Source organism: Phocoena sinus, chromosome 14 (assembly GCF_008692025.1).
Source record: "Phocoena sinus isolate mPhoSin1 chromosome 14, mPhoSin1.pri, whole genome shotgun sequence".
Classification (NCBI taxonomy): domain Eukaryota; kingdom Metazoa; phylum Chordata; class Mammalia; order Artiodactyla; family Phocoenidae; genus Phocoena; species Phocoena sinus.
Window position 1 is genome coordinate 16,839,988 of NC_045776.1, and position 26,576 is coordinate 16,866,563.

Consider the following 26,576-nt stretch of genomic DNA (forward strand, 5'->3'; position numbering starts at 1 on the left):
GGAAAGGGAGCTTCTGGGTACCTCTGTCCTACCCAGATTGCCTGACTATAACAAACAGCAAGGGGGGCCAGCATTTCCCGGGTCAGGGATTTTTATCTAGTTCAGGGGATAACTTCATCCAAACCTGAAGTTCCGAAGTGAACAGAGAGTCTGAAAATAGAAAAAAACGCATTATTTACCTTTCACTTCCAGGTATGCCTAATGTTACTTTGTACAATTTTCTTTAACTTCCTTTTCAAACTCTGAAATTTGTTCATTTAATTTTTTTTTCTCTTCCTTTAGAGAAACCAATTTAAAGTTCAAAATGGCACTTGAAATCACACACCAGTATCTCCAGAAAGAAACTTCATTGGCAACATTTGATGGTTTGTGCAAACATGTCTTCCTTTGTTTCAAATTTTCATTGCTTGATTCAGTCCGTATTAATTAAAACCAGAAAATCTTTCATATGTGAGTACTTATGTAGATCATATCTATCTCCTTTAAAAGGTTTTATTGAATGTGAGGAACCGAATAACCGACTAGATAAGTTTACAGGAACACTGTTTTGGAGAAATACAAGTTTTCCTTTGGATGCTGATAAAATTTTGTTACGCGGCTGTGTAATCAGGAACACTGATTTCTGCCATGGATTGGTCATTTTTGCAGGTACTTTCTGAGTCTCTTGGGAAATTGATCTGTAGGCTCATTAAAAATGTAAAGGAGGAAATTGATTTTATGTCCTTTCTCCGTTGAAACCAAAGAAAGAGTCATTTTATTGACATGCCAGTGAATTGATCTTCCCAATTGTTGATCGTATTGAATTTTCCATTTTTAGGTGCTGACACTAAAATAATGAAGAATAGTGGGAAAACCAGATTTAAAAGAACTAAAATTGATTACTTGATGAACTACATGGTGTATACGGTATTTATTTTCTGTTTTGGTAGATTGCTGTCTTTTGGTCTAGATTTGTTGATGCAGAGAAGTCTTACCTCTGTAGGCCAAGTAGGAACGTTCACAAGGTGCACCAGAGTTGGGAGGGGGTGGGTGGGAGAGGAGGTTCCCTCACCTTTTCTCAGAAATGCTACATTTCTAATTGGAGAATCTCCCTGGGAATGTAAATTTCAGTTGTTGGGTATCCTGAGTTGATGAGTGAAGTGATCAGTTGGGAAACCAGGGAGCCTTAGATAAGTTAGTGGGACTGGACTCCTAAAGTCAATGTAGGGTTGATTTTACTGCTGTTAGTTTCCCATAGGGATAGTTCTCTTAAAAGCCAACCTTTTTTTTTTTTTTTTTGCCCCCCAACATGTACTGTATGAGTCCAAATATAAGGCAAATTTAGGTATAAGTTCTCTCAAGGGTCCCCAAGACCACCCCCAGTTTTGATGATTCACTAGGAGGACTTATAGAAATCAGTGTATAGTTGTCCTTATAGTTAGAATTTATTATGATAATTCTTGCTTATTACAAAGCAAGATCAGCAAAGGGAGAAGGCTCATGGGGCAAAGTTCAGAGGAAACCAGGCGCAAGCTTCCAAGAGTCCTCTCCCAGTGGGGTCATACACACCAGACACACTTAATCCTCCCCAGTGACAATTTGTGTCAGCCCATGTGAAATGTTGGTTATACCAGAGAAGCTCATTAGAGACTCAGTGCCTGGGTTTTATTGGGGTCTGGTCGTGTAGGCACTTATCTGCCTGGCATGTACCAAAATTTCAGACTCCCTGAAGGAATGTGGGTATTCAGCATAAAACATATTGTTTTACACAAGTACTTAGGCACAGTGAGCCATTCTTGTCAGAGAGTAAGAAATACGGAATCAGGAAACCCTTCCAAAATCTAAGTTCCCAGAAGCCAGCCAACAGTCAACCTTGCAAACGGGCCTTCTAAGGATAGCAGTCTCAGGACTGCTATGTTAACTGTTCTGCATGTAGGGTGGCCCTAAATATCAGGCAGTCCTCCAGTTTGCCAGTGAGAAGTTTTTTCAGGTATTTAGTTGAGTTTGGTATGTTCACAGGGGAGGTGAATTCCAGGTCCTTCTAGTCCACCATTTTGATCAATCTGATCTAGTTTAATTTGAATACGTAAACTTTTAGAGACTTATAATACTTACAGGACTTCAACTGCATATACATATTCAGAATTACATAAAAGTAATATATTAATTTAAGGACAATTCGTTTTTCCCTGCTCTCACATTTCATGAAAACTTCATTTGAACTTTTCTGATGCATCTTCCGTGTCATTGTCTTGGTTACGGCGTGAGCCTTCACAAGGTGCTCATCATCTCTCCTCTGTGCCAAGTTCTTTTGAAATATAGCACTTTCGGAATCTGTGTCCAGAAAATTAAATTTGCCCCTGGAAATTTTATTCTTACCCACAAATAACCAACTAGCACTAGGGCTGTTGACTTTTTTATTCATCCCTTAAGTATATGCTCAATTTCCACAACAGAATACTTACTATATGACTTCTTAAAGGATCGTAAACATTAAGTGATCATTAAACCTTCAGGAATAATTACCCATATCTGGGTAAAATTTTCTTGCCTTCTTCTTTAAAAAAAAATCATTTCCTTCCAACATTTTCTATACGTATCCCAATTTAGCATTCTTTGAAATTGTTTCATGCTACGGTAAGGTGTCTTTCCCAAACAGCATGCTATTGTTCAAAGGAAAAGTAATTGAGAGGATGTCCAATAATATGAGAATATTTAAAGATTTGAATGTAAGATACCACCTTCTCTTCTGAAAGATAATTTTGGGAACAAAACCTCACCTTCTATGTGGTATGTAGGATAAATCAATCAACCATGGAAATAAATAGACTTTCAAAGCATTCTTAAGACACTGTTTCTATTTTAAGTGTGTTGTTTTTACAGACTACTAAATTATCATACATAAGGAAAGTATTGATAAGATAAACTAGCATCTATAAAATGCGTGGGGTCGACAATGCATCTTTAGAATAAACTTAACTGTTGAATGTCTTTTAGATCTTTGTTGTTCTTATCTTGCTTTCTGCGGGTCTTGCCATCGGCCATGCTTACTGGGAAGCTCAAGTTGGCAATTATTCTTGGTACCTCTATGATGGAGAAGACACTACACCCTCCTACCGTGGATTCCTAAATTTCTGGGGCTACATCATTGTTCTGAATACCCTGGTGCCCATCTCTCTCTACGTCAGGTAAGGCTGTCTTCTCTTTGGCCTTTTGCTTTAATGGAAGAACACAGTACATCTTCCCAACTTAACACCTTCAGCTCTAGCAATTCTTGTTTCAAAGGTCATAAGGAGCAAGTAAGAAAATAGCTTTCATTTCAGATTTGAGGATGATAGGGGAAAGGAAATTAACGTTGGTGTGTCTGCTCTGTGCCAGACACAGCATCTTTTATCTCGACCTCTTGACAGATACGGCTACCAGATTCAGAGATCAAACTCTACTCCTTAGTCACTTGCTTGGCAAGATTCCTTCTTGGTGGGCTCCAAAGCCCAAGCATCAGAAAGAGCTGTGTGAAGATTTACAACGTCGTGGAATAACTTGGCTGTTTTCCTTTTCAGGAGCCTACCTAACCTCTTTTCCGTGTCTTCCTTATTACCACCTGCTATACCTATTGCTTGGAAAACTCACTGGGTTTCCTGAATGCTGCCCTCTAATGGGAATACCACTCTCCCTGCCCACCGTCAACCTCTCAAAATGTTCTGTGTTTCTCATCTCAACCTCAACCGCGATAAGAGTCAGGATCGTATCTCTGACAAATGGTCATCACCTTGTTTTGTGATATTTCGGACTTTTTTTACTTTTTCGTTTTTTAATATCAAAGTTCACTATCCCTGGTCAATTGAACTTCAGACCGTTGGGAGAGAAATGGTGCCTTGAGATATTCCCAGCATTCAGAGCTTCTCTTAGTTCCGAGAAGTAATAGCCCAGAGGCATATAGGGCCACATGCACACCTGTAATTAGAAGCATTTATTTTATTTTAATTTTATTACATGTGCATTTGTTTTATTTTTAATTTTATTACAGGTAGTTACTATTGTTCTTTTAACATGAAGTAAAGCCCTGGGGAGCCATGTGTTTGCAGTTATTTAAAAAAAAAAAAAAAACTGAGATGAGTTTTACCTTTGTCAGGGGAACTGTTATACAGATGATTTTGTCTCTATCTATAAACGTATGTTATGAAATAAACCGTATATGTAGTTTTAGGTTTAAAAAGCCACATCATGTGACTAATATGATTTTCTTTGTTTCTCTTGGAAGTAAAGGTCCTTTCAAACTATAAATTGATCAGGTCATTTCAGATAGTGTCTCTGCTTTGTTTTTAACCCTACAGTCTGTTCATTCAGAAAAGACTCACTGAAGCCACGCTATACCCACAAGGCCCATGTGATCTGCTGCTCTGCCCTCTACACCCAACCATAACCTCCAGCATCTCTACCCACTCCCTGGACTCCCTCATCTCTAGCCTCCTTGAATTCCTCAGCCAGACCAGTGCCTGCCACAGGGCCTTTGCGCCTGCTCTGACCTCTACCTGTAACATGCTTTTCCCCTCCGTATCTACATGGTTGCTCTTTCATTTCCTTTAGGTCTCTGCTCAAAAATCACCTTATCCCCCTGGCTTTTCCTGACCCTCTCTTTCTTAAACATCACTTCCTCTGCCTGTCGGTCTCCAGCTCCCCTCACCCTGCTTTGATTTTCTGCAGAGAATTTTCATCACCTGATATACTGTGTGTTTACCAGTTTATTTATTTGTCCATCTCCATTAGAAGGTAACCTCCTTGAGAGCAGGGTTTTTGTCTCTTTTGTTTACTGATGTGTCCCCTGTACCTAGGATGGTGTCTGGTACATAGTAGGCACTCAGGTAATACAGAAGGGAGGAAAGAAGGAGGGAGTTATTTTTCCATTTGTTTAACTTATTATAGACACATCCTTTGCCCACTGAACAGTTGCTGGATGTGTAAGCACCTTTCTTACACAGTTGAGATAGGTTTAATCAGTTATAGTTTTTAAATGGAAATTATCCTTTTAGAATATCATATTTTGGACATTCTGTAACCTTATGAGAATTTAGGACTGTATACAAAATGGATAAATGACAAGGACCTACTGTTTAGCACAGGGAACTATATTCAGTATCTTGTAATAACCTATAATGGAAAAGAATCTGAAAAAGAATATGTAAATATAGGTACGCATTCCTCAAAAAAATATATATATATCACTGAATCACTTTGCTGTATACCTGAAACTAACACCATTTACTTCAATTAAAAAATGGTTAAAAAAAACAATTTAGGAAAAAAACATGCTTTAGGGGTTATTTGCGAAAAGCCCTTTGTCCTACTTGAGAGTACATGGGTGTATAACCTAGTGGACCCTCACTCCCTTTGTCCTCCAGTTGAGGGCAAAGGTGAACATGCCTTTCCAGTTGTCTCTGAGTGCGATGGGGAATGAGAGAAAAGAGTAGAAGCTGTCACATCGTGGGGTGCCCCCTGCAGTGTTACGATGTCACCCGTGTGGGTGGCGTGTTCTGAATGTGGGGTGCCGTGGCCAGATGTGCTCAGGAGTGAGTAGGAAATCACATTGAGAGGACACTTTGACCCTGAAGCTGGAGGAAGATGTGTTTGGTCAGGAGAACCCAGAGACTGGGTACATGGGTCACCGCAGGGCTTGTCTCTTTGTATCAATAGATATAAGCAGCTCGCTCCTGGTGCAAAGTTAGGACAAGATCCACTGCCTGCCACTCATATCTGAGAGCTCGATCAAAAGCAATCTTTTGTCTTCCTAGCGTGGAAGTGATTCGTCTTGGACAGAGTTACTTCATCAACTGGGACCTGCAGATGTACTATCCTGAGAAAGACACGCCCGCGAAGGCAAGAACCACCACGCTGAATGAGCAGCTCGGGCAGATCCATTACATCTTCTCTGACAAGACAGGGACGCTCACACAGAACATCATGACCTTTAAAAAATGCTGCATCAACGGGCACATTTACGGTGAGTGGAAGCTGTTACTCAGTCCCTGGGCATGTGTGACCAGAGGCTGCCTTCCCAGAGTGGCTCAGGGAGGTCAGGGGTCAGAAATAGGTACACATTCCGCAAAAATGTAACTTGTCATGTGACCCAGCAATTCTGCTCCTGGGTGCGCACCCCAAATGAACGGAAAGCAGGGACTCGAGCAGTATGTGCACACCCATGTTCGTAGCAGCGTTATTCACAGTGGTGAAGGTTTAGAAGGAACCTAAGTGTCCATCAGTGGATGAATGGATAAGGAAAATGTGGTATATACACACAATGGGATTTTATTCAGCCTTAAAAATGAAGGCGATTCTGAAACTTGCTACGACATGGATGAACCTTGAGGTCACTCTGCTAAGTGAAATAAGCCAGGCACAGAAGGACACATATTGTATGATTCCACTTATTGGAGGTACTTGGAGGAGTCAAATTCATAGAGACAGAGAGTAGAATGGTGGTTGCCAGGGGCTGAGGAGAGAAGGGAATGAGGAGTTAGTGTTTAGTGAGCACAGAGTTTCAATTTTACCAGACGAAAGAGCCATGGAGATGGATGGTGTTGATGGCCGCACAGCTGTGTGATTGGACTTAGTGCGGCTGAACTGTTCACCCAAAAATAGTTGAGATGGGGCTTCCCTGGTGGCGCAGTGGTTGAGAGTCCGCCTGCCGATGCAGGGGACATGGGTTCTTCCCCTGGTCCGGGAAGATCCCACATGCCGCAGAGCGGCTGGGCCCGTGAGCCATGGCCGCTGAGCCTGCGCGTCCGGAGCCTGTGCTCCACAACGGGAGACGCCGCAGCGGTGAGAGGCCCGCGTACCACCAAATAAAAAAAAAATAGTTGAGGTGGTAAATTGTATGTTAACATGTATTTCACTACAATTATATTTTAAAAATTGATTTCCATTTGATATTCTGAAATGTGCTATAGATTCAAGGCTAATGCTGTATTCAAATAGGGTGCTCTAACTTTTAAAGAAAAACGATATAATTCTTTTAAAAGCTGTAAGCATAACATCATATGCTTTCCACTTGGAGGAAACTTTGTGCTGTGTATGGTACTTTCCCAGAACATCAGTGAGGAAGGTGGGATGCTGAGGGCTTGAGGAAGGGGTTCTCCTCTGCGTGGGCGGTGGTTCCTTCTGAGCTGGGGGAGGGCGGGGGTAAAGCACTTCATAGGACGTGATTCTGGCCCCAGAGGAGATGGCAGTGTAGACGGACACAATTTGCCAGTATTTGAACCTCTAGACCAGAAACCAGCACACTTTTTCTGTAAAGAGCCAGATAGGAAATATTTTAGCCTTTGCCGGCCACATATGGTCGGTATCAAATATCTTCTTTGTTATGCTTTGTTTTTTAAAACTCTTGAAAAACCATTCTTAACTCGAGGGCTGTCCAGAAACAGGCTTTGAGACCCGTTGACTCAATTTGTTTTGTCCTGTTTGTTCACAGGAGACCATCGGGATGCTTCTCAGAACGGTCATAGCAAAATAGAGGTGAGTCCTTTCACTTAGGAAATCTCTTGGGTTGTGTATGAGTTTCCTGGGCTGTAACAAACCACCATAAAATGGGTGGCTTAGAGCAACAGTAATGTATTCCCTCACAGCTCTGGAGGCTAAAAGTTTGAAATTAAGGTGTCAGCAGGGCCACTCTCCCTCTGGAGGCTCTAGGGCAGAATCCTTGCTTGCCTTTTCCTAGGTTCTGGTGGTTGCCTGCAATCCTTGACATTCCTTGGCTTGTGGACTCAGCACTCAGAAGTCTGCCTGTGTCGTCACATGGCCTTCTGCCTGTGTGTCTGTGTCCAGATTTCCCTCCTTTTATAAAGATACCAGTCATTGGATTAGGGCCCCCCCCCAATCCAGTATACCCTAATTTTGATTACATCTACCAAGACCTTATTTCCAAAGAAGGTCCTATTCCCAGGTACCAGAGGTTAGGACAACATATCTTTTTGAGTGGACACAATTCAACTCACAACAGGCTGTGTTAAGGCAGATGTGAGCCTCTTGACACTTCAGAACGTGTTAAAATCCTAAGGTGATGCTTGCATGAAGACACGGCTTCAGAGAAAAGTTCCTGTCATTTGTGAAGCCCAAGTTGTTTCTTTTAAATCACACTGAATTTTCCTCCTCTGCTTCTTTCAGCCAGTGGATTTTAGCTGGAATACGTATTCCGATGGGAAGCTTGTATTTTATGACCATTATCTCATCGAGCAAATCCAGTCGGGGAAGGAGCCGGAAGTGCGACAGTTCTTCTTCCTGCTGGCGGTGTGCCACACGGTCATGGTGGACAGGCTCGACGGTGAGTGTGGCTCTCGCATCTCGGACACTGGGGACCAGTTTTTTTAGTTTACAGGGAACTCGTGCTTGGGACTCGAAGGCACATATAAAGAGTTGTATGAACTAGAGGTGTTTCAGTTAGGTTTCAATTACGATATTTTATACCCCAGAGAAGTGCGTGGCTTACATGGCATACTCCAGGGAGCCTTGCCTTCTAGATCCTGGGTTCTATTTCCCATAGGTAATTCTTTGCCAGAGATATCCTGCAAAAGGCATTTCTGATATAAGGTTTCTTCTTCCTAAAAAATATGATTGGTCTGTTTACCCAGAGGGCTAGCTGACAAAACAGTTAGACCAGGTTGCCTGAGTCCTTTTTTTTTTTTTTTTTAAACCCCCTGTGGGAAAAAGAAGTGAATGGATAGCAGTGCAACTGTCTTAAAGTCCTTCTCCCAGGGATCCTGTCACATATTTCAGAGAACCCAAATACCCTCAAAGTAAATGACTTCTGAAAATTCCCATCTCAACCTGGTGAGATTTAAACTTTAGGATCACAGGATCATATGAATTATGATGGTATATCACGTAAAGTTTCAAATGATTGCAGTCTGAATCCACATAGCATATTGCAAATTATCACTAAATTAATTCAAAGTACAAATATAACAAGGTGTATACATTTCCTATAATAACAAATATTACTGTCCAAAGGAAAAATAAAAAAAGAGTTGTGTGTGTGACAAGTTTGTCGAATCTCCACCCAAACGATGACTGTCTGTGGGCCCCTTCCACTAGATGGTATACGAGCCAGCAACCCATGAAACAGGCTCCTAGCCTCCGGAAATACACATCTCCTTCACAGTTCTAGCTCCAGATGTGTTTATCACTTTGGAATTGAAATCTTATCAGTAAAAAAAAATGATTGACTCTTGCATTATAACAGAAGAATCAAAATCTTCTCACTATCTGAATACTTAATATTTATGAAGAGTCACACCTTATCTGGATGATAAGTGGACTTTAAACTTGGACAGTCTTTACTACAAAATAATTTCCGAGAGAACTTATTTTTTACATTCAGATATGTTTGGGGTTTGAAATAGTAGCAGCCAAAAGCCTAGGCCTCCTGAAGTTGCCTTTTTCTTTTGAAGGAACATAATTCATGTGTATTTGCATGGGAACAAGCAAGTTGACTTGTAGATTCCTCTGAAGAATTCTATTTTTTAAAATTAACCTTTTTTAAAAAAATTGAAGTATAGTTGATTTACAGTGTTGTGTTAATTTCTGCTGTACAGCAAAGTGATTCAGTTATACATGTAGGTACATTCTTTTTTGTATTATTTTCCATTATGGTTTATCATAGGATATTAAATACGGTTTCCTATGCTATACAGTAGGACCTTGTTGTTTATCCATTCTATACAGTAGTTTGCATCTGCTAATCCCAAACTCCCGCTGCATTCCTCCCCCACCCTCCCTCTCCCTCGGCAACCACAAGTCTGTTCTCTCTGTTTGGGAGTCAGTTTCTGTTTAAGTTCATTTATGTCATATTTTAGATTCCACAGATAAGTGATATCATATGATATTTGTCTTTCTCTTTCTGACTTCACTCAGTATGACAATCTCTGGGTCCATCCATGTTGCTGCAAATGGCATTATTTTACTGTTCTTTTATGGCTGAGTAATATTCCATTGTGTATCTATACCACATCTTCTATTCATCTGTCGATGGACATTTAGGTTGTTTCCAAGTCTGCAGCATTCTTAAATGCAGCTTGTGCTAGCTTTGTTAGAGCAAATTTGTCGAGTATTAATGAAAGCTAGGTATTTTGTCACCTATGGACACAATGATACTTTATATAGATACACACGTGCATTCTGGAGAGAGCAAAAGGTGCCCTTTTGTCATATGCATTCTCCACTTTAATCAGCCCAGCATACAAGCGAATGTCCTTTTCTGTTTTCTGATGCTGAGGCTTCACGTGTAGTGGATGAAATCTCCAGAGGAGAAATAGGCATAAAAACTAAATGTGTAGAAGCTATTGGAGGTAAAAGAAAAAATGATTTTGGCTTTGGTACATAAAAGCACCTTGAAGGGGTCCATTGGAAGGGACCTTGGGAGTAGCTCCTCCAAATGTTATAGACCAGAAGCACCAAGACCTCCCTGATCTCAGACAGCACGTTAGGACCCATTTTAGCTGAGTCCTTCCACTCCACCATGCTGGTGTGCCTCTGCTCCTGCACTCTCCTTTTCCCTCTTTTACAAGAAGAGTAGAGATTGGCTCATCTTTTATTATGCGTAACATCAACAGTGAGAGGTGAGACTCTTGTCACGTACGCTCAGCAGAAGGTTTGTGTGGCCCAAGTGTTGAGTACATGTAGGGCACGTGGAGGCTGAGTGTGGAGAAGCCGCATTGGTTTTCTGTTACTCTGTAGTGGATCACCACAAGTCAGTGGCTTAATCACCCATTCATTAGCTCACAGTTCTTTAGGTCAGAAGTCTTGGCACACGGCGTGACTGGGTTCTCTGCTAAGAATCTCCCTAGAATCAAGGTCAGGCCACGTTGTCGACTGGAGGTCCGCATCCTCTTGCAAGCTGAGAGCAGGATTCAGTTCTCTGTGGTTGTAGGACTAAGGCCTCCATCTCCTTGCTGGCTGTCAGCTGGGGCTGCTTTCTGCTCCCAGGGCCTCCCTCCTTCCTTGCCACATGGTTCCCCCTGTCTTCAAACCAGCAGTGGAGAATCTCCCTTCCATCAAACCCCTTTCATGCTTCCAATCTCTCTCTCCAGGAAGAGCCCCGTCCCTTTTGAGGACTGACCCAGTTAGGTTGGGAACACCCAGATAATCTCCTTATCTTAAGGTCAACCCCCATCTGGACCTGAATTATATCAATAAAACCCCTTCCCAGCAGTACCTTGGTTAGAGTTTGCTTGAGTCACTGGGAGAAAGTGTATGTGTACACAGGGTGGGGAGACACACCTTGGGGCCATTGTAGCCTCCTGCCTCCTGCAGAGGCCATGGGAGAGAAGAGTTCGAAAGGCTTGGAGGCAATTTCTTTGCCTGAAGCCCTTTAAGTTGGGATGAACCATGAGATTATGATTAGAGAGCTGAGTTTTAGGAGTTTGGAGCCAGGACACACAAGATGGGTGAGGAAACTGAGGACCTGGGTTAGCGTGGAGTCTTTGGGAAGGATGAGAAAGTAACAAATGGCGGGGGGTGGGGGGGATAGTCAATCCGAGACGTAACTTGTTTCAAGACTGGTGACTAGAAGATTATCAGCCAGAGGAAGCTATGGAATCAGGATAATGAGAGGTGGGGTTTGTTGTTTCAGCATCTATTTTATTCGCATCAGTTCCGTGATCCACAAATTAGTCTGTAAAAGAAAAGAAAGTCTCTTTGGTTGTGTCTGAGCGTGTGGTAAATAAAGAGTTTTCTTCAGAAGAGGTTTCAGGAGGTTAATTTTTAGTCCAGGTTTCCTCCTGCAAACATAAAGTTGGAGTTTGGACCAGGTCTCTGAAGTTCCTCCTGTCTCTATTAGTCTGCAATTCTGTGATTGCATTACTAGAACAAAATGGAAGGATTTTCTTTTAATGATAAAAATATCAGTGTTCTCTCCAGATATGATTTTCTTACTCATGGGAACTTTGCCACCTTTTATCATTTTGTTCCTTTTTTTTTCTGTTGGAAGTAAGTTTGCCTTCAGTATGATGCAATATATCCCTGCCAGCGAAACTTGCTGAAGGGAGGGGACTGTGTTCTCACTGCTGATTGTTTAGCTGTGGTTAAATATTTTACCCTCTGGCATGTGTGTGTGTTTGTAGAATGGCTGGATTTAGCAAGTACATTCATAACTTCTGGTGTATGACTTTCTGGGTGAACAGATGGAGAGAGACCAACCTAACTGTCATCTTTAATTACTATTTGGGAGTGATTAATATTGACTTAGAGTGAACCACCTGCGCATGTATGTGAAGGGAGTAGGGTAGGGACGGGGCGTTTAGCTCTCTCTACCTACAGCTGTGCACCCTGGGGCATCCGCCCCCTCCCCACAGATGGACGGGGTAAAGAACTGCCCATCCATCTATGGGTGCATCCTGATCATACCATGGTGGAAAACGAAATGCCTTTTCCTGTGGAAATTCATCTGACTATAGAAATACTTTTCATTCTACTTTAAGATGGAAGAACTAAGAGTAGAAAAATAGAAACTCTTGGATAGGCGGAGCTTTTTTTTTCCTTTTAACTTTTTACTGAGGTACAACATGTGTACAGAGACAAGCATATAGCTCGTTTTCACAGGTTGAATACTCCCTTGTCGTGAGTACCCAGATTTTTACAAACGGAACATTTTCCATCCCCTAGACATCCCTTTTATGTTCCCTTTCAGTCATTGCCCCTCCAGGGGTGACTACTGTCCTGACTTCGAACAGTGTGGGTTAGCTTTGTCTGTTTTGCGGTTCGTGTAAATGGAATTATGTGGTATGTACTTGGTGTCTGGCTTCTCCACTCAACATTGGGAGATTTGCTCCTATTGTTGCAATTTAGTTGTGAAATAAAGGCAGTTTCCCATTATATAACTTTCAAATATCAAGATATTGAACAGATTGATACATTTTGAGACTTTTTTAAATTATGAGAATATAGCTAAGTTGAAGAAAGCACACCCCTCCAGGGGTGACTACTGTCCTGACTTCGAACAGTGTGGGTTAGCTTTGTCTGTTTTGCGGTTCGTGTAAATGGAATTATGTGGTATGTACTTGGTGTCTGGCTTCTCCACTCAACATTGGGAGATTTGCTCCTATTGTTGCAATTTAGTTGTGAAATAAAGGCAGTTTCCCATTATATAACTTTCAAATATCAAGATATTGAACAGATTGATACATTTTGAGACTTTTTTAAATTATGAGAATATAGCTAAGTTGAAGAAAGCACACTCTTCTAGAGGGAAGATAACCTGGTACAACCCTTTTAGAAAAGAAGTGAGTAAAATATATGCCAACAGGTTTAAAAAGTATCAATATTCTTTACCCCAGTATTTTCACGACTAGGAAGCTATCCTTAGAAAATAGAGTCAGAAAAACCTTTATACACATACAAAATGCTTATTACAGTGTTTTTAAATTATTTTTTAAACTTTTTTTTAGTGGTTTGAGAGAAGGCAGTTTGTTTGTTTATTTATTTATGGCTGTGCTGGGTCTTGGTTGCTGCACGCGGGCTTTCTCTAGTTGTGGTGAGCGGCGGTCACTCCTCGCAGCAGTGCACGGGCTTCTCATTGCGGTGGCTTCTCTTGTTGCGGAGCACGGGCTCTAGGTGCGCGGGCTTCAGCAGTTGTGGCACGCAGACTCAGTAGTTGTGGCACGCGGGCTTTGTTGCTCCGTGGCATGTGGGATCTTCCCGGACCAGAGATCGAACCCATGTCCCCTGCATTGGCAGGCAGATTCCCAACCACTGCACCACCAGGGAAGTTCACAATGTTATTTTTTAGAGTAAAAAAATCGGGGGAAGGAACTAAGTGCCTGTAATAGGAAAATGGTCACATGTTACAATCACAGGTTACATTCCTTTAAAATAATACCTAGAAAGACTTTTTTAAAGCTATGATAACATGCTCAAAATACAATGTTAAAATAATCAGGATGTAAATGTATATTTAGCATGATGGAAACTATTACAGAAATAGGCATTTCCAAAAGGACTGGAAGAAATGATAACAGAATGTCAATAGTGTTGTTTTTCCTCTAGATGGTGGGATTATGAGATTTTTTTCCCCCTATTCTTGGCCAGATTTTTCTTCTTTTTTTTTTTTTTTACTTCTCGTTTATATCACTGTTTATGACTAGAAATAAAAGTTTACCTTTTAAAAACTTTAATATTAATGTTGGCATACTCCTTAAAAATCAGTGACTTGTTTTCTTGAGGCTGATTTGGGCTTTGCAATACCGTTGGTCCTCTGTGCCTGCAGATGTGGAACACCAGCTGTATATCTGCTGTAGTCTGCCATTTTATAAGGGACTAGGGCATCCATAGAATTTGCCTGCGGGTGCTCCTGGAATCAGTCCCCTGCGGGTACCGAGGGGTAACCATACATCCTCACCCAGCACGTGAACTGCACTGGTGAACCCTTGGTGGTGAGCTCAGCTTTTCTCGTTTTCTCTCCTGCCTCGCTTGCTAGGTCAGCTCAACTACCAGGCGGCCTCTCCTGACGAAGGTGCTCTGGTAAGCGCCGCCAGGAACTTCGGTTTTGTCTTCCTCACCAGGACCCAGAACACGATCACCATCAGTGAGTTGGGCACTGAGAGGACCTACAGTGTTCTCGCCATTTTAGACTTCAACAGTGACCGGAAGCGAATGTCTATAATTGGTAGGTCTCCCCTCAGGGTGTGTCTGTGAATGGCTCATTGAGATGCTGCCTTTCACACATTTTATTTAGCGACACCAGGATAAAATAGGCAGTGAATGAACCCCTTGGCTCCCGGAGGATTTCCGCAGGCTTGTCCAAACTAGTGTCTTCTTTCTTCATTCTACACCATGTCCATCACTCGAAGGGACAAATGCAGTAGATCTGAATCTTGCAGATGTTGGTGTATCTTCAAAGATGTGGGCTGCCAGCTGTGGAATCTGGGTGGCAGCACCGTGGGTGGTAGACCCACATGAGCTTTTATATCGTGAGTCACTCTGAGCACTTCTGCTGGAGGCTTGAGGGACACCAGGGAAGGGAGAGTGTAGCAGGAGAGGAGCTCTGAGAAAAGGGAGGCTGTGCTTAGGAATCAAAATCATACCTCCAGCCCAGGCAGCCAAGTGGAGACAGTGATCACTTCATAATACTGAAATGTCTTAAGTTCATATTTTGAAATAATTTCAAACTTACAGAAAAATTGCAAGAACACTTGAACTCCTGCATTTTCTTCCATATCCACCATTGTTAGCACTGGTCACAAATTCTTTGTCATTGTCATTTACAAGTTCTTGTTTTCTCAGCCATTTGAGAGTCAGTTGCAGATCTCATGCCCCTGTCCCCCAAATACTTAAGTAGGTATTCCCTAAGATCGGGAACCTTCACCTATTTTTATACACAGTACACTGATCGGACTCAGAAAATTTAACATTACAGTATTATTATCTGTACAGAACGTTTTTGAATTTTACCAGGAATTCTCTTTCTGATTCAGGACCCCACCTAATATTCCACATTGCGTTCGGTGATTGTTACTCTAGTCTCCTTTATTCTAGAAGAGTTCCACAACCTGTTTTTGATCTTTCATATGCTGACATTTTTGAAAAGCCCAGGCCTGTTATTTTGTCGAGGGTCCCTCAGTTTGGGTTTGTCTAATGTTCCCTCATAATTAGATTCAGATGACGCACTGTTGGCAGGAAGGGTACGTAGATCGGTGCCGTGTCTCTCCCAGCGTATCACACCAGAAGGCGTGTGACTGCTGGTCACATCAGCTTGGATCACTGGGTTAAGTGATACCTATAAGCTTTTCCACCATGAGATTGACGTTTTAGCCAAAAGGATATATAGGTTTAACTGCCTCCTGAACTCTGATTAGGCTCATTTTACTGAGTGCTTTCTGCATACCCAGCACTGATCTGGGCTGATTATCATGCCTGGCATCTCCCTTAGAGAACTTAAAATCTAGTTACTGATGAGACACGTAATACAATTAAATTACTGCAGAGATCAAAAAAGCCAAGAAAATGGTCACAAGGAGCGTGTTTTGGTCCCAGTATTAAAGGCAGTTAAGTGTTGTGGGTTTATAGGTAAGAAAGATTCCCACTGGCTGGCACGGACAAAAAAGGCTCTATGGAAGAAGCTAGCACATAGTAGGGAGTCAGTGAACATTTGCTGAAAGAATAAGCAAGGCTATGGAAAACTGAGCTGACTGAAGGAATCTTTTCATCTTTATTTCACTATTACATTCCACGTAGACAGTGGCTTACCAACGTTGTTGAGAGCAACATTTTTCTCAGTACGTCGCTGATTTTAAACTAATTATGAATGTTTAGCACTTTAACACTTCAAATTAACTTTATGAATGTACTTTTCTTTTAAGAAATCAAACACTAACTTTTTTATTTGCTTTCCCTTCCCTTGCTACTAGTAAGAACCCTAGAAGGCAATATCAGGCTCTATTGTAAAGGTGCTGACACTGTAATTTATGAACGCTTGCATCGAATGAATCCTACGAAACAAGAGACACAGGATGCCCTGGATGTAAGTCTCACTTCCACTCTTTATGCCACAGATTCCAAACTTATTTTCTGGTACTATCCCTTAAGCTGGAATGAAAGCTCTGTGTTAACCGTTGACCTTTCTATTGTCTTGGTGTAGTTGAGTGGAAAGAGCACCAAAGTAGGAATATGTTCTGTCCCTGACGCTGACTTCCTAGAAAATGACCTTGCTACCTCTTCCCAGCATCCAGGTCAGCAGTATCTACAGGACTGATCCAGGAGAAAGACTGGTCTTTCTTCTGGTGAACTCGAGCGAGCTACAAACCATCCTGTGCTGTAGTCTCCAAGACTTCCAACGTCCTAGCGTACAGTGAAGGAAAGAGAGCATTCACGTATGATAGGGCACGACAAAGCAGTGCACTGGATGATCAAGTTCTGATACCTTTGTTAGGGAATCACTTTGGTCTTCATTACTTCAAACTTGCTATTTTAGGGGACTGTGTACTCGGTCCAGTGATACTGCAATTATTCAGAATGCTTCTGGAAATTTCTCTTTTAGAATCGCCTACCAACCCTTATATTGTTTTGCTTATATATAATGATGGCAATGAGGTATGGCGCATATCTGTCAGATCTGGTGTCCCAGTTCTGCCTCTTTACTTGTTTTGTGCCCTCTGGGGGGAAATGGTTGATGTCTCAAATGAATCATTAATTGCCTGTGTGGAAGAGGCAGGGGATAATTCCTACCGTGGAGGGTTGGTGCAAAGCCTCTTGGATGAAAACCATCTTGCACAGCCCCTAGCACTTAGTAGGTGCTTAATAAAGGGTTTTTTTCTTCCCTTCACTTGACGGGTCAGAGTTTGGGGGCCAAAGGTCCTTCAGAAAGAAGCCTGATGAATACGATGTTTAGTAAGTGGGGTCACATTTTAAGGTTATATGTGTTACTGAAGCAGTTACACTGGATAAATTCTCATGAGGAGATGAACAAGGGCAGTCTAATCAAATACATGCAGAACCTTGCAAAGAGTCTTTGACAACAGACCCTCAGTTGGGTGAAGCAGTTCTGCCATTTTGGGCTAGACAAGATGTGATTGTGAAGTAATGGAACATTTTTACTGGTTCATATTTAAGCTATTTAAATTGGCTTAAATCTGTTCACCATGATTAAATCTTCCAGACTCTTTCATTAAAATGTTTTATCTCAGCTTTAACAGTGACTCATGTATTTCAGAATTGGTTTGAGGGAATAACGCTTGGTTGAGAGTTCATAGTTGATTGGACTTGTAACAGTTTGTAGAAACAAATTATAAAGGTGTCAGGTCTGGTTTACAAAATCATTATACCCCAAGGCAGCTTCCTTGGTCTGTTATTTTCTTCGTTAAGAGAAAAAGGGTTTTTTAAATTCTCATGACTTGATTTAGAAGAAAGATATGCTTTTCCCTTGAACTAATTTCGGAATGACGAATATATTCCTAAGATATTGAGAATACTTAGAAAAATAAAGTATTTGTTTAATCTCTATGGAATGTATGTGTACAGAATCCATCTTTCACAGTCTTTTAAAATTCTCTTATTGTATTATTTCAAAGTAAGGTTTCAAACTTGACCTTGAATTACATAAAATTAACTATTCTCTGGGTGAATGGATTGTCTTTTAAATCAAACAGATCTTTGCAGGTGAGACTCTTAGAACCCTGTGCCTTTGCTATAAGGAAATTGAAGAAAAAGAATTTGAGGAATGGAATAAAAAGTTTATGGCTGCAAGTATAGCCTCAACCAACCGGGATGAAGCTCTGGATAAAGTATATGAGGAGATTGAAAAAGACTTAATTGTGAGTTTTAACCTTTGTAACTTTCTCCTTGATATTCCAAACAGAATTGGAAATTTTATTGTTTTATTACAGTTTTGATCTCATGCTTGAAAGAGAATTCCAACTTCAGTATTTGAAATTGGTACGGTGGATCTAGGTCACCTGAATTTCTTTTGTTCAGCAAGCAAAATAGGAGTTGCCATTAGGAGAAACCAAATGACAGAAAACACGATGAGATTCTGATTCTGTTATTTTTATATCCCTTATTAAAATTCACTGTGATTTGTATACAGTAACAAGCCCGCATATACTTATTACATTGTGAGAATTACTGAGATGATTTATATTTTGCAAAATCTTGAAATGAGAAAATATACCATTTGTTAAAGAGACATTTAAGACTTACTGCTTTTAGTGTTTATATTAAAAGGAAATGTTCAGTGAATAGTTAGTATTGACTTTTAGCAAGAGAAATTGGCTTGTGTCCGTGTAAAGTAGTATACACACAATGAAAGTATCTTTTTATTGTCTTTGATTTGTACTTACATTTTGTCTTGGTGAATTACTTTAAGAAAAAATTTTTGGCTGTTTAGTTTTTGATGAGTGTGACACACGACAGCCTTCCCAGTTAATGCTGGCCACTGGCCCCAATAGAGCACCAACTGGGGTGTATTTAGTCCTTTTTACAGTTTGGCAAACTGCAATTAAGAACATTTTTGGCTTATTTGCTAATTCCTTTCTTTTAATGTATATTTCAGCTATTGGGAGCAACAGCTATTGAAGACAAGCTACAAGATGGAGTCCCAGAAACCATTTCAAAACTTGCAAAAGCTGACATTAAGATCTGGGTGCTTACTGGAGACAAAAAGGGTAATTTAGTTTGCACGAAAGCATATCTGTCAATTCACAAATATTCATAGCTCCTGTTTCCCTTGCTCAAGGTGACCTCAAACTTTCCATCCTCTACAAACACTGTCTGTTTCTTTGGGACAGAGACTCTTTCCCTAAGAAATCCTTCTGTTATTCCAGCCCATCCTGACCGCATCCTTCCCAAAGCTCCCTCAGTGGCAGAGTTTACTCCTTAAAATTGAGCTCTTTGTCGTGTCTTCCTGATTGTGTTTAGTCTTCTCTCTCCCACCAGATGTGGGCTGCTATACTGGGCTGCTATACTCTGGTCCCTTCTGTCCTCCCCAGCACTTTGCCACCTGTTGGGCATAGAGTAGAACAGTACAAAATACTGAACAACTTTTGTTTTCTTGCCCCTTTTACTGCTTGAAAATTATAATGAAAATGTTATACCCAAGGGAAGATTTTCATTTTTAAATTTAGAGCTCAACAAGCTGTTTGTATTGATTCTTTACTTCAGAAGCCTCCCATGGGAAACTAGATCACTTCTCTTACTCTGATTGACATAGTTGATGGGTTACACACTTTGATAAGCTTAGGGATTAAGTCCTGACTTTAAACAAATAATGGTGGTGGAAGAGGGGGAAAAACTCTCCAGTAGGAACCCCATGTGAGGGCTTATGGAAATGGTCATCCTTCTCCCCCATAACAGAATGATTAAACCACACAAACGAAATGTGTTCAGTATTTCAATCAACATTGATCTATTAAATAACCGGTTTATGTATTTGATATATAGCACATTTTATTATTGAAAACATCTCAACCAGACTTTGACTTATTACATTTACTTTATTACAGAGAAAGGGATTTTTTTATGTGACTTCTAGACATTGCTGCAGAAAAATCTGGTTCATTAATTGAAAAAATATCATTACTAAAATCCATTATTAAATTCAGCAGTAGGAATGACATTTGACTTAACTTTTTTCTGTTGCAGAAACTGCTGAAAATATAGGATTTGCCTGTGAACTTCTTACTGAAGATACCACTATCTGCTATGGGGAAGATATCAGGTGAGTAAAGGGCCTGCAGTATATGTCACGTCTCATTTTTATAAAAGCAAGACTAGACCCAGTAGACACAGCAGATACAGAGAAATGGGAGCTAGAATGTGTCAGTTGGCACAGTTTCCTCGTTTAAATGAAGCAAGGAAACAACAGGCAGCTCCAATTCACCATGTTTCGACCTCATGTTGTAGGAAAACCTGGGGCCTTGTTTGCCTTTTCAGGGGCCGTTTTTCTGTATTCCTTGGAAGCACTCAGTGCTTGTCTGCTGAAAAAGGAAGTGGGCTTGAGACACCACTATTTAGTATGAATTATATACATATTTTTTCTCTTCCAGCCTTTAGTGACTTGTCTTGATCACTCCTTATTTTCAACTTGAAAATGAGAATTAATGTGGAAAGTGAATAATAAATACCTAATCTTCTAGTGCAGCGGTTTTCAACTGGGGTAGGGGAGGTGGGGACTTTGCCTTCTGGGGAACACTTGGCAATGTCTGGAGACATCTTTGACTGTCACAGTGGGGAAGGAGGGGGGTGCTCCTGGCTTCCAGGGGGTGGAGGCCAGGGATGCTGCTGAACACCCTACAGTACAATAGACAGCCACACGCAACACGGAATTAAGTGGCCCAAGACGTCAGTAGTGCCAAGGTTGAGAAACCTGTTCTTAAAGGTGAAGAATAAAGGCTCTATGTGTGTAACGAGGAAAACTCTGGCTGAGATTTCGGAGTCCTGAGTCCTCATTGCAGTTTTCCCATCAACTCGCTGCAGGCAAATCACGTTCTCTCTCTCGGGCTTGATTTCCTTATTTGTAACATGAAGAAATTGGATATTTAGAGTCCCTTTTACTCCAAAATTCCACAACTCATTTTTCTATCACATGAGTGAGTTGTATGTGGTCTTTTCAATAATTTGTCGATATAAAGCACTGAGAATATCTCAAAAGCAGACATAACTTTGTGTGGAAATAAGTTTTTTTCTGCCCAACAGTGGTCACTGTTTGTAATACACTAGGGTTCACCCCTGTGTATTATAATTCAGATCAAGATTGCCCTCCTTCTGTTGCTTGTGAACACATTTTCAACTGTATCTTCCTTTAGCTGCCTTTGGCAAATAATGAAGTACCATGAACATGGTGCCTCCATGGTGGAGGAATCAAGACTTAGTAAGATTATATGCCACTTAATTAAAAAATGGGCAAAGGACTTGAATAGACATTTCTCCAAAGAGGACATACAAATGGTCAATAAACATGAAATAATGCTCAACATCACTTAGCATTAGAGAAATACAAATTAAAACCACAATTTCACCTCACACGGATGGCTACTATTTAAAAAACACAGAAAGTAACAAGTCTGGGCAAGTATGTGGAAAAATTTGAACCCTGTGCACTGTTGGTGGGAATATAAAATGGTGCAGCCACTATGGAAAACAGTATGGTGGTACCTCAAAAAAATTAAAAATAGAATTACCATATGATCCAGCAATCCCACTTCTGGATATATATCCAAAAGAATTAAAAGCAGGGACTTGAATAGATATTTGTCCACCCATGTCCATAGCGGCATTATTCACAATAGCCAAGAAGTGGAAGCAACCTAAGTGTCCACTGACAGATGAATGGATAAACAAAAATGTGGTATATCCATACAATGGAATATTATTCACCCTTAAAAAGGAATAAAATTCTGACATATGCTACATGAATAAACCTTGAGAACAGTGAAATAAGATAATACGTATTAAGTGAAATAAGCCAATCACACAAAGACACATACGATTCCATTATATGAAGCAGAGTGGTGATTACCAGGAGCTGGGGGGAGGGGAGAAGTGGGGAGTTGTTATTTAATAGGTATAGAGTTTCATTTTAAAAGATGAAAAAGCTCTGGAGATTGGTGATATGAATATACTTAATACTACTGAACTGTATACTCAGAAACAGTTAAGATGATAAATTTTATGTTGTGTTTTTTAAAATTTTTTAAAGATTATATGTCAAAATTGTCTCACAGTCAAGGGCCTGTTCATGGTCTTGTACTTTAAACACTTAAATTTTCCCCCAGTGCTCTTCTTCATACAAGGATGGGAGACCAGAGGAACAGAAGTGGAGTCTATGCAAAATTTGTACCCCAAGTACACGAACCTTTTTTTCCATCTGGTGGAAACCGTGCCTTAATAATCACTGGTTCTTGGTTGGTATGTATTAGTGTCTCTCCCTTTGGCTCAAACTGAAGCAGGTCATTCTGGACCAATTTTAGATGGTTTGTCATATTAATTACCAACCTAAAAATCTCTTAGCCTATAAATAAAGTGCAATTTCCCAAGTCTGAGAGTTTATATGATACATATAATATTATATGATACAAACTGGTGGCAGTGGTTATTACTAGTTTATCAACTAACCAGTTGATCATTAATTTAAAATATTCTTTGTATAAATTTTTCTAGTAAATATTTTATAATTGGAACAATATCATCAATGATATAACCCAAGAATTATCCTTCAGATGATTAAAGTCTTGGGAATGGTACCTTTTTAAAAAATAAATTTATTTATTTATCTTGGGCTGCATTGGGTCTTTGTCGCTGCGTGTGGGCTTTCTCTAGCAGCAGCAAGCAGGGGCTACTTTTCGTTTCCGTGTGTAGGCTTCTTATTGCCGTGGCTTCTCTTGTCGCAGAGCACGGGCTCTAGGTGCGTAGTCTTCAGTAGTCATGGCCCGCAGGCTCGGTAGTTGTGGCTCATGGGCTCTAGAGCGCAGGCTCAGTAGTTGTGGTGTACAGGCTTAGTTGCTCCATGGGCATGTCGGACCTTCCCAGACCAGGGCTCGAACCCATGTCCTCTGCATTGGCAGGCGGATTCTTAACCACTGCGCCACCAGGGAAGCCCGGAATGCTACTCTTGTTATTAAACCCCAAATGGTTAGAATCCTTTCCCTTTCCGATTTTCACAGAATGAAATTCTTCTCGAGAAAAAGACCAAGAGAAGTAAGATTTTGAAACTGAAGTTCCCCAGGACAGAAGAAGAAAGACGAATGAGGACACAAAGTAAGAGGAGGCTGGAAGCTAAAAAAGAGCAGCAGCAGCAGAACTTTGTCGACCTGGCCTGTGAGTGCAGTGCGGTCATCTGCTGCCGGGTCACCCCCAAGCAGAAGGCCATGGTGGTGGACCTGGTGAAGAGGTACAAGAAAGCCATCACGCTCGCCATTGGAGACGGGGCCAATGATGTCAACATGATCAAAAGTGAGTCTCGCACATGGCCAGTGCCACCTGAGTTGGTAGAGAGGAAATGGCAGGAACATTTTTGGGGGTAGTTTTTTTCTGATTTCATTGCTTGGGCTTTCATGAAGCAGACCTTTAATAAAGGCACTTAACTGTGGTAACTACACCTGTGACCCTGCCCTCAGGAAGCTTACAGTCCACTCAGTAGGAGAGCGCAGGCATGATTATTCTATACAAAGAGTGCCAAGTCAAAGATGAGCTCTGTGTGGGTGAACTTATCCTTATTTGTTTCCTTCTTTTACACGTTTGGACTTGGTTTTGTGTTTTCTCCTGCCGCTTCTCCTCCCATATTTCTTCAGGGCTTATTAAGAACCCTGCTATTTAATGTTTTGCAAAAATTCCTGCTGAGCTTGCCATAAATTACTGAACTCTCTTTGTTATTTGTTTTGGGAATATTATTCTCCCACACCTAAGCATTGTTTTCTGGGGCTTTCTTCTTGCCTTTGGTAAATCTGTTGAACTTCACCCTTAGGTGACCTAGTGTGAGCTCAGTGTAACATTGAAGCACAGCTCCGACATCGCCTCAACATTCTCCTGACCTCCCAAGGTCATTTTGCTGGTTGGAGGACCCTAGGTACCCACAAATTGACAGATTGAGTTCTGTCACTGTAGAAATACAATTTTGCTGGTATTAAAAGCATACGGAACCAAACCCTCATCAATATGTCTGAATCCTGGTCCTTTTTCTCCCTGTATTACTTATACAGGAGTATCTTGTAATGAAAATGCCCAAACTAATGAGACCTGAATACTTGTCCTCATCCTGATGCCAGCATGCTGTGTCACCCTGGGCTCATGCTCAGGCCTCAGTTTTCTCATTTGAGAACAAGAAAATTATCTCTGATGTCACCTCTAGCTTTGTAGTATTTTTCTTAAGATGAATTATCCGTGGCATGTATACACACGTCCTGTGGTGCTGGGTAGCTTAAATGCATCATATGTATAACTAGACTTCTACTTCAGCCTGTTTCGTAACTCTTCTCTTTCTTTCCTTAGAGTCTCTTCCTTCTCCTCCTTGATACATACTAAGAATATTCCAACTTTATCTTCCTCAAAAGGAGTCAGCTATATAATGTACGTTTCCTCGCTTCTTCATGTGTATGTCTGTGGCCACAGCCAGTTTAATTCCTTTCCACCGTGTTTTGCACATGTTCATCCTGCCATGCGAATGGCATTTCTTGCTCTGAGTTAGATCTATTTCTTTCCTCTGTAGCCAGCTCTAGTTTATTTTCCATTATGTACCTTTTAACATAAATGACTGTGCCAAAAGGGCAAGTGACTCAAACATTATTTTTCTTCAGTTTATAATGAAGACTTCTAGATGCTGGGAAAGGGGGACTCCGTTTCAGATTTCCCGATTATGTGACTGAGACTTGAAAACTCTTGTTCCTCTGAGTTCAGCAACTGATAGCAAAAGGGATCACACAAAGTTGGCATAGATAACCTGTTTTTTCTTGTTTTCAGAATTTTATTAAGCTCTGTTATGTGATACACACTTTTATATATAATGTAGGAGACATCCACTTGGGATGGAAATCAAAGAAACTCAGGTCTCCTTGGAAGTCAGTAGCTTAACCCAAGTATTAAGTGCCTTTTTGAACTCTGTGAAAACTGTCATCTCTTTTACCTACATCAAGAACAATGAACCGAAAGAAACTGTTCGTTGTTTATAAAGAAGTACAGTGAAATTTAAGTGTCCAAAAAATCTGACCACTTGCTAACATGTTTCATGGTTAGTGGTGTAGTCTAGGAGAAGTGGAGGGAACTGCAGTCCACCATGGTTTGCCCCTAGCAAGGATCCAAGGACCCTCGGATACTGCCCTCTCTCCCGCTTGGGCCTGAAGATGGCTGGTGGGTGTTATTTTCCTTGGCCTAAATCCTGAGAATGAACAGGCAGCATTAGAGAGGCAAAAGGAAGCGACCAGCTTGTCAGGGAATTATGAAGTGGCCTACTGGGCAGGCATCTGAAACCACATCGGCAACTTCAGGGAAGCCTAGGTGCCTGTGTTTAGGTTTTAGGAAAATACAAACAATGGCCTGATAAAGCACATCTGTTCAGTTGCCGTGAGTCACTCTGTAAACTGTGGCAGTGTTCACTTCACATACTGTCCCTTGGTCTGCTCGGCAGAGGCTGGACTGGATGTCAGGGCCTGGGGCGGTGGCTCCTCTTCCTTGTCTCTGACAGAATCTCAACATTTCCCTGTTATTTGTTCAGAAAAGAAGGCCACGGTTTGGTAGGAAAGAACAGCTTGGCAACCACAACTGGTCATTAAGAACTATTTATGTGTATAAAGAGGTTATAAGTATTGATTGAGATGCAGTTAATTCTATTTTATAGAATTGCAAAGTGTTATTAAAAGCTTAGGTTTTGGACAAGTCACTATGTTAATGCCAGACCTTGTATTCTTCAAGTGGGGCAGGAGTTGTGGAGCTCCTTTTAGTTGGAGACTCTGCTGAGCTGGCAGGCACTTCTCAGGGTCTGAGTAGTAACAGGTTGTATTCTGCAACACATGTTCTAAAAATGATCTCACTTCCATGACTTTTAAGACGTAGATAAAACTCATAATTCTCTAAGTGGAACATGTGATTTAATGACTATTGGGAGCATGGATAAAATTGGGACTTTCATTTTTATCCATTCTGGAAACCTCCCCTCCTCAAAACAACTGTGTGTCTTGGGGTCTCAGTGGGCCATGCATAAGCCTCTGAAAGTTTAACAGTATCTAAGTTTAAACACTTTTGGTTGCAAGTATTGGAGAACAATTCAAGTTAGCTTAAGACAAAAAGAAACCTATTTTAAAAGTTACAAATATGTCTCATGCTGCTCAAGAAGCCAGGCCTCAGGAATATGCTAGAACCAGGACCTGAAGCTGCACCAGGAACCCAGTGTCTGCCCTTCTCTCTCATCCTTTCTCTAGACTACTTTATTTCTCTGCCCCTCAGAAAGAAGTATATCCATCCCACAACTCAAAAATTTACATGTTAAAATTCCAAACACAAACACACCCAAATCCTAACTCCAAAATACCAAGAGACCGAGGGAAATAGATCCCTTTAGGTACTTTAAGCAGGAAGTGATTAATAGAGGGGACCAGGTGCTCATGAAAATTCTGGATGAACTGAAGAAGTAG

The 26,576-nt window shown here is 41.0% G+C and overlaps 1 protein-coding gene across 1 annotated transcript in view; it reads left to right on the forward strand.

Annotated features, from left to right (window-relative positions):
• Positions 1 to 26,576, forward strand: part of ATP8B1 (ATPase phospholipid transporting 8B1) — a 111,955-nt gene that overhangs the window by 78,412 nt on the left and 6,967 nt on the right. The window contains 14 exon segments of the mRNA XM_032653939.1: positions 283 to 365; positions 490 to 648; positions 818 to 906; positions 2,977 to 3,167; positions 5,769 to 5,977; positions 7,445 to 7,488; positions 8,137 to 8,293; positions 14,441 to 14,629; positions 16,371 to 16,483; positions 18,108 to 18,272; positions 19,010 to 19,121; positions 20,098 to 20,173; positions 22,230 to 22,362; positions 23,118 to 23,406. Of these exon segments, the coding sequence (XP_032509830.1) occupies positions 283 to 365; positions 490 to 648; positions 818 to 906; positions 2,977 to 3,167; positions 5,769 to 5,977; positions 7,445 to 7,488; positions 8,137 to 8,293; positions 14,441 to 14,629; positions 16,371 to 16,483; positions 18,108 to 18,272; positions 19,010 to 19,121; positions 20,098 to 20,173; positions 22,230 to 22,362; positions 23,118 to 23,406 (2,009 nt within the window).